At 38.0% G+C, this 9,025-nt stretch overlaps 1 protein-coding gene across 1 annotated transcript in view; it reads right to left on the bottom strand.

Moving 5' to 3' along the window:
* LOC101649488 (dentin sialophosphoprotein) overlaps positions 1–7,634 on the bottom strand; it is an 8,791-nt gene extending 1,157 nt beyond the window's left edge. The window contains exons 1-5 of the mRNA XM_004703421.2: positions 7,603–7,634; positions 4,432–4,507; positions 2,366–2,452; positions 1,247–2,233; positions 1–762 (exon numbers count right to left, since the gene is read on the bottom strand). Of these exons, the coding sequence (XP_004703478.1) occupies positions 1–762; positions 1,247–2,233; positions 2,366–2,452; positions 4,432–4,482 (1,887 nt within the window). The 5' untranslated portion in view covers positions 4,483–4,507; positions 7,603–7,634. The remainder of the gene's footprint in view (positions 763–1,246; positions 2,234–2,365; positions 2,453–4,431; positions 4,508–7,602) is intronic.
* Between the last annotated feature and the right edge of the window lie 1,391 nt (positions 7,635–9,025).

The raw sequence follows: 9,025 nt of genomic DNA on the forward strand, positions 1-9,025 counted from the left end.
GCTACTGTCACTGCTATCGCTGCTGTCACTACTGTCACTGCTATCACTACTGTCGCTGCTGTCACTGCTATCACTGCTGTCGCTGCTATCACTGCTATCACTGCTACCGCCACTGTCACTGCTATCGCTACTGTCATTACTGTCACTGCTATCGCTACTGTCACTGCTGTCACTACTATCACTGCTGGTACTGCTGTCGCTGCTATCGCTATTGTCACCACTGTCATTGCTATCACTGCTCTCACTATTGTCAGTACTATCTGAGGTACTCTCAGAGTCACCATTGTCTTCATCCCCATCATTACCATCTTCATTACTGTCACTATCATTACTATCTGATGTGCCATTACTGTCAGCATCATCTCCTCCTTCTGAGTCACTCTCATTGTCATTGCCATTATCTTCTGATTCATCAGAATTTTCAGAAGCATCTCCTTGACTACTGTTGTTATTGTCACTCTCAGAATTGGCATTATCATTGCCATTAGACTCATCACTGCTATTGGGGTCATCTCCTTGCATGGACTCATCATCAAAAGCATAACTGTCAGATCCATCACTATTACTGTCACTGCCGATTTCGCTGTGTCCAACCTTATTTCCAGATTCTGATATCTGGCCTGGTAATTGCATGCTGTCAGCTTCTCCATGGGTCCTGACATTTCCTTTGCCGATGACCACTCCAGGTTGTCCTTTACTCTCTTTCTCATCGTTGGTAATATTATTTCTATTGTTATTGCTAGGACCTCCAATGTCTATTTCCTATGGGGCAAGGGAAAAACAAATGACAAATCAGTAAATGTTTTCTTGCAAAATTTCACTGTTTGATGGACACCAACTAGGGACAGTATCTAGAAAAACATCACTTTAGCTGAGTTTATTTGTGGAAATGTGCTTTGTTCAGTACTTGAAAGTCTTTTGTAAGAATTCATCCACACCTGACTAATAGAAACTGTTATAATTATCCAATGCAAACACAATTAGCATAAGACTTTTTCTAGAATTATAATAAATTATTTTCAGAAATATTTTGTTTTCAAGACTGTTCAATACCAAAATCTAGTAGTGACTCTATCTTTCATATTTAAATATTCAAGTAATTTGCATGCAAAACACACATAGTACATGGGTACTTGTCATTTATTTGTAAGTTTACCACCAGTTAGGAGCTGGAGGTTAAACAGCATTGGGAAAAATCAATTTTACAAACTGACAGCATTGGGAAAAATCAGTTTTACAAACTAACCTTAACTTGACTCTTTACAACAGCGCTTGGCTGTGATTCTTCAGGGACTCCATTTTCCACATTCTTGCTTTCTCTGTGATTGAGTTCTTTGGTGTTCTCTATTCTTTGATGATCGTTTTCTTCTGAAATACTGCCAGCCTCTTCCTCACTCTTGGAGAGGTTATCAGAACGGTTACTGTTAGTAGTATGAGAAGCATCATCATCATCTTCAGTACTAATTGAATTTTGATCTAAACTATTGTCAGTGCCATCTTCGTTTCCATTGTCCTGACCGTTCTGGCCATTGCTATTATCAGCACCCTCTTTTCCATGTTCCGTTTCTTCATCTTCATCTCCAGAGCCCTGGTCTTCATCTTCATCTGCTCCATTCCCACTAGGACTCCCATCAGAACCATCCAAGCCAGTATCTTCTCCATTGCTCGTTCCACTTGTCCCTAGAGTGACCTCAGCTTCCTTATTCCCATTGATCTCTCCTTCTTGCTGAGGTGTCACTCCATCTGTGTGTCCCTCGTTTCCACAGGAATTCACGTTTATTTCATCCTCATAGTCTGTACTATTATTGCTTCCAGCCATTTGATTTCCATCTTCAGGGCTAACAGTGGTACCCTCACACTGAGTGGTATATCCTATATCTCCACTTTTCTCAGCAGTATTTCCATTACTGTTGCTCACAGTTACTGCTCCAGCACCATCAATGATGTTTACTTTTCCTCTGATGCCATTTAATGTGGCGCTGTCATCATTTCCATATATTGCATCATAACCGTATGTTTCAGGCTTTCCTGTGTCCCCATTTCCATCCCCAGTGTTCACCTCTTCATTTGATAGCACAGAGTGTGTGTAAGAACCCTTTCCTACTACTTCTAGACACTCAGATCCAGGAGTCTCTCCATTGCAACTCTTTTTGTTATACGGTTGTGTTCCTCTTTCCCTTTCGTGCACAGGGACACCATTTTCATTGATGGTGTCATTGGCATTAAAATCACCCTGAAAAAGGAGCAACAATTCAAGATAAATTGTGGCTATCAGCTATATCAGCTTGAAGTAAAGCAAACAAATATTGGGTAATAGTTTGGGTAAGTTAGTGGAATTAAAACAAAATTAGGACATAGTCTATACCTGTATTGGCACATTTGATTTTGCTAGTGCATATAAATTCAAAGATTTGTCAACAGCATTTCTCTCCAAAGGTTTAGTTTGAGGAACCTGCCAAAACAAAAATACTTCAAAATGAAAAACTATTTACACACACCCAATATAAGACAGAGGCCAACATGCAATCTAATTAGATTGAGGAAGAGGTTCTTCACCGGTTTTAAACCAGGCATATGGATATTTTTCAAAATATTCACTTTGAAACTATATTTCATTTCAATGAAATATTGACCACACCACTTACTGAATTGTAGAAGGGGAAACATCATTTTTAAAGAAAAGGAGGGTAGACATTTGGTGTTCCTGTACAAGGAGGCTCTCCCAATAGTACACTCCTGCATACAGTGGTAGGTGTGACCAGAAAAAGGGCAGAAACCAAATTAAGAATTATGCCATTCCTTGCTCTCCAAGAGAAAATGTACAACTACTTACATACGAAATGTTTCACATTATGAATATACATAACCCCTCTCACTCATCAACTATCACCTTGTCCAACATTTCACATTTATAACAATAGTAAAAAATCTACTATCCACTATTTTGTCATTAATGACAGATTCTGAGAGTAACTAATGCTGAGGGGGCAAGAGGAAAGAAATACTGAGTGTTTAAAGTCATGTGTCAATTTGCCTGAGCCAGACTTCTCAGTGCTTTGGAAGTTAGGATGTAATCACGTATTTTGTGGTCATCCTCGATTTTCGTATAATACCAATTTTCACAGCCTTCTGTATGGATTGTAAATCAATGTAAAGAAACTTGAAATCCTCACAGCTGGACTGATGGACAGCATCATGATAAGTGGAGAAAAGATTGAATTTGTCAAGAATTTCATTTTACTTGGATACACCATCAATGCTCATGAAAGCATCATTCAAGAAATGAAACAACATATTGCATTGGAAAAATCTGTTGCACAAGACCTCTTTAAAGTGTGAAGAAAAAAATAAAGTCTTGAATAGCCAAGATGTCACTTTGAGGACTAACATGCACCCACTCAAGCCAGGGCATTTTCATTCACCTCATAGGCATGTGAAATTTGGGCAATGGATAAGGGAGACCAAAGAAGATTTAATGCATTTGAATTATGGTGTTGGCTAAGAATATTGAATGACAGTGGACTGTCGTATGAACCAACAAAGCTGTACTGGAGGATGTAAAACTAGAATGGTCCTTAAAAGCAAGGATGGCTAGACTTCATCTCATGTACTTCAGACATTTATCGTGAAAAAAAAAAAAAGAACTTCGTGTTTGGCAAAGTAGTGGGTCAGTGGAAAAGAGGAAGACAGTCAAAAAGAGGGATTGATACTGTGGCTACAACAATGGGCTAAAACATAATAACAATGGCGAAGATGGCACAGAGCCCAGCAGTCTGCCATTCGGTCATATGTAGGATCGCTATGAGATAGAACTGGCCTACCAGCACTATATCCACATAACAGTCTAGTTTGGGGAACCTAACAGTGTTGGTAAGTGAGGAGTGGGTGTAGACAAAAATGTTAACCATGGAAGCTGACCAATAAACCCACAAGTCTTATTTTATTTTATCTGCACTTGCCAGTATATTCCAACTTTTCCACATTGGAAAATTTTACCATTACTTTTACAAAGAGATATGCACAATGTCTCTATAAGGGAAACAATGCTATTTTCATATATTGGAAAATGAACCCTACTTTTTCTTATAATTCTTTCTTTACAACTTCCTGAACAATTGAGGCTTCATTAATATTACAATGAAATTCATAAACCATGAAGTAAAGATGGACAAAGCCTCCTTAACTTTTGAACATTGGATGTAAATTTATATGAGTGAATTTTTAAAGTAAGAATCCTTCTAATAAGACATGAGTTACAAATGGAAGAAAGAAAATAGGAATTGGATGGAAAATGTGCTTTTGAGATCCTAAAGATATCTTTGTAAGGTCTTTCATGCAAATAAGTTTAGCTAAAAAATCTAAAGAGGAACAATTATTTAAAACTAAGTTAAATATCACAAGAAGATTTTTTTTTTAGGAAGACATACTTACTGGAATGGCCCACGCTGCTGCCCAAATGCAAAAATATATTATTATCTTCATATTCTTTAAGAATATTCATCAATGGCTAATAAAAAGAAGACAGGACAAAATTACTTAGAAAGCAGAAAACAGTGAACACATTGTTTGGGTCTATATGCATTTTCCCTATTCCGTGGCAAGAAGTAGACATCCAACATGAGCACTCTGCCAGCTGCAGTGTCCCAGAGGAGACAGGAGCGGTCATGGAGACTCCCGGGCATGACTGCAGTTTCCCTCAGGTTTTCTGCTTGGGCCAGTGAAGACACACAACCACTGTGCAAAAGTACAACCATTACACAAAAGACATAGCCGTAATCTTGTTCTTCTGCTGTTCCTTATATTAATAACATCTCTCTTAATCAAGTACTCACTGATTCTACGAAGATTAGCTTGTAACTCCAACCAAAACCCACACCAACTGAACTATACTAAAATGTAAAGGAAGGAAATTACTAATGTAAGGGAACTTAGGGATCAGAGAAACCATGATTCAAATTGTAGCTTCAATATTTGCTGTGTGATATTTAAAATTTTTAAATGATATTTATTTTTAAGCCTTTGTTTCTCCATTTAGAATGATTATATTCCCTGCACTTCAGTGTTATGTGAGTTTTGGCAGAAGAATCTTCTCTGGAAAGCTTTATCTGGCTCCATTTTTAAAGATGTTTGGTGTGTCTCTTCTTTGACACTCAACAAGCTCTGAATACCTACCTCATTGGCAGCACATTGCATTGCTGAAAGTTGCCAGGTAATTTATATGTTGCCCTGCACTTCTGTGAGTTCCTGGGACCCAAATAGATTCTATTAAGGCCCAATCATATAAAATATAATGATTGTTATATTCCAATGAATAGTACAGGACATTTTTCAAATGTTGTTGAGTACTTATCAGTATCAGCAGTGCCTAGCACATTTTTGGAGTCTTTGCACGATATAAACATGTTCAGCAGCTAACCAAAAGTTTCAAAGTTCAAATCTCTCCAGAGCACCTCAAGAAAGCAGCCTCCTGACCTACTTCTCATGGGGCGCTAACAATCATGAGTAAGAGAAGCAAGTGTTCTGAAATTGATTGTGGTGATGATTGCACAACTCTCTTTAATATAATTGGACAATTAAATTGTATGATATGTGAAGCGTATGCCAATAAAACTTCTTTTTATAATCCGAAGTATTGAAAACCGTGTGGAGCATCGTTCTACTCCCACATACATGGGGTCACCGTGAATTGGAGTTGACTCAAAGGCAAGTTTTATAACCACAGTTGTGAGTATTTGGGAAAAGCTTGGTGGCTTAGTGGTTACCCATCGGGCTGCGATCCGAAAGGTCAGCAGTTTGACAACACATGCCTTTTGACGGGATAAAGATGAGGCTTTCTACCTAAAGAGTGCAATCTCAGACACCGATAGGAGCAGGTCTACCCTGTCCTATAGGAAATCATGAGTCGAATCCACTCCATGTCAGTGAGTGTATGGGTTTGGGGTACTTGGTAAAATAGGGTTGTTTTGAGTAAGCACCAATGAATGGCAGTGAGTTTAATTCTTTAGTTTTATACTAATGATATCCATTATTAGTTAGGAGTTCTAAAAGCATGGTCCTAAATCCCGGTTAGGGATTCAGAAACAGTCCAATAACTATTTATTTCAATACTTTAAAATAAATGTTATATACTGTAATCCGTGTAAATAAATAATCAACTTGACCACAATGGGTTGCATTTTTTGATGTTTCCAAAGCTGCTGGAGGGTGGGAGATCAGTAGGGGGGTGGGGGGGTTGCTTACTTTTGCTGCTGTTCATCAGAAATCTAGGAACAAGCAGACCTGTTCATATATACTGTAGATTAAAAGTGAAGCTGATCTGACCCCTGAATTAGGGTAATGTAGAACTCTGTGAATAGACGCTGAGGATAGCTGTGCAGTAAGTGTTATACTGTGGTTAGCTGGATCAACCCCAACTACCGCAGACTCTGCAGAAAGTTAGTCTGAACTGTGATCTGGAGGGGCTACTACCTGAAACGGAGGCCAGAGTTAGACACATTCCATTTCTATACTGCCCTCTTGCAAGCTGACCATTCCATTCCAGAACCTTTCCAAATTGATGCTTTCATTGTTTGCAAAGGCAGGTAAATGTCTTGTAAGACTATAAGTGAAAAGGCCTACATTGTGCCAGTCTAGAAACAGAATTTCATGATCCCCCTTCAGTGTCATTTATTTATTGTCACAAATAAGAGATTTAGCAATTGCCAAATTAAGCAGGAAAAGCAAAGCTTACTTTAGGTCCAAATATTTGTTTGTTTGTTTTTAAATATGAAAACCCCAAGTGGAATTTTACTTTGAGTCATCAAATGGCTATTTGAGCTAATAAGGCAACCAATTGGCTATCAAATGTCCACTTCAACTTGCTAATTTTTTAATGGCATGTTTTTCTTGTCCCAAATTTATCAAAATACAATAAGAGGGAAAAGGAGTGTGACACCGTCTGAATCTCTAGGTAACCCGAGTAGAAGTTCTTCAATCCAGCTTTAAAACTAAGGAAGTCAAGTGGCAAATATTGTAATTCCTTAGATAAACATTGACTCTTTTTCTACATATATTTCAGGGGCCAGGAAATGTAGTGACCACTGAGGTTCAGTCTGCAAACGGGCAATAAACTTTGCCTTCATGGGCTTATAAATGAGTGCATCAGCCAGTCTTTGAAATAAAGGGAATATCCTGTGCTAGATCTCATTTCTAAATTAATGAGGCTAAAATGCAGCTTAGAGGAGATGCACATTCTGGATAAAAAGTAAGTTGTCGTGAACCATGCATAAAATATGTTAATCACACATTATGCTGTTAATATTTCAGATTTTAAATATTTACTCCATCTTACTTACATGTTTCTGACTGACTATATCTAACTGATATTTTAACATGCTGACTGTGGGAGGGATGCATTTCCATTCTTTAGTGATTCAATATGAAAAAATCATACCTTGTCACATAATTATCCATTATGTTTTAATACTGCTTCTTAATTTAAAAGTCACAAGGGAAGAAAAAAATATCTAATTATTTCTCAAAATCAAGGTGACTTCTGACTGAATTTCAAATTTCTTCCCAGAGGAATCAGATGGTCCTGAGCAAAGAGCATGTCCAGCTTACCTTACCAGCCAGCCTTTAGAGAGACTTTGAAGATCCACAATGTCTTATTTTTCTCTTTGAAGACAGAGAGTGGCACACTGTCCTGGACTCTTGCGTGACAATTTTGTACCTGCCGAAATTTAAAGTCATTTGATAATTTTCCCAACCAATCACTGTTTAGGATCCCTGATAGTGGGTTACAAAGTGTCACCGTGTCTATGAAGCACATAATAATGTCCCCCCACTTCCTTCATTTGCTGCTATGTATTTGCTCATGGAATCATTCTGCTCCAAAGGAGCTAGACTTACTTTCACTTAATTAAACAGTTCTTGGGAGTCTGGTTTGCATCGTAAATATAGAGGATCAATGTAACTAATCTGAAAAGAGCCACTTAAACTCTGTCACCCTGACATTTCTTGTCTTGCTAAGGTTGGCAATCTAGGAAAACTCTAGGTTTCTTTAGTAAATAAGTCTGCCTGTTTAAGACCCCTATCATTCCTGAGGTAGGCATTAAAATCTCTGTGCTATAATTCAAGAAACTGTCCACTTGAAAGAGTCTTGACTTTGCCGGAGGGATCTTTAACAATCCATAAACAGACACTCCCATGAAGCCTCTCGGATGTAAACAAACAATGACACAAAATTTTTTAAATCTATGAAGTTAGTACTCAAATGTTTAAAGCAAGTATTCAAAATTTCCAAGCTTATTTCTGAGAGTAACCACATATGCAAACGTGTATACAGATAATTGAGTCGGCTCTCAGCTGTGTCAGCTCTGGAGTAAAATAATGGGAATGGAAAGCCAGACCATAACTCTATCAGAGAGCTCTGACATATGAACGCACCAATCTCGTGAAGGCTGGGTAGAGGCTGTAAGGTGGACAATCCCAAAACCATTTCTCCTATTTATGAGTTCAAAACCCTGACAATCATCTCTTCATGAATTTTTTAAAATGCTATAATAAAGATGTAAATCATGTGAGCCCATGGATACTAACACCCAGCATTTATATGTAAGACTATCGTAGGGAAAGCAATTTGCTTGTACGACAGTAGAAAGAATGAGAAGAGAGTCCCCCTTAAGCTGTGCTTTCATAGCAAAATATATATATTTTAATATTTTGACAGCATATTTATTTATTCCAGGGCTGGAAGAGAGGGCCACCTAAACTAAAAGGAGTCTTCATAACATAATACTGGTGGTCTTAACATGCAACATACAGAAAAGAAAAGACTTCAAAGGTATTCACCTGGGGAAGGAAGAGGTGAAACTATTGTTATTCACAGATGATATGATTTTATATATGGAAAATCCTAAAAGCTCCAAAAGGGGAGTACTAGAAGCAACAGAGGAATATGGCAGGATACAAGATCAACAAACAGAAGTCTATCAGACTGTTATACACATCAGACGAGCCCACAGAAGAGGGGATCAAAAAGGTG

This window comes from Echinops telfairi, unplaced genomic scaffold (genome assembly GCF_000313985.2).
Source record: "Echinops telfairi isolate 266 unplaced genomic scaffold, ASM31398v2 ScPeMD7_7468;HRSCAF=8506_0, whole genome shotgun sequence".
In the NCBI taxonomy this organism is placed as follows: Eukaryota; Metazoa; Chordata; class Mammalia; order Afrosoricida; family Tenrecidae; genus Echinops; species Echinops telfairi.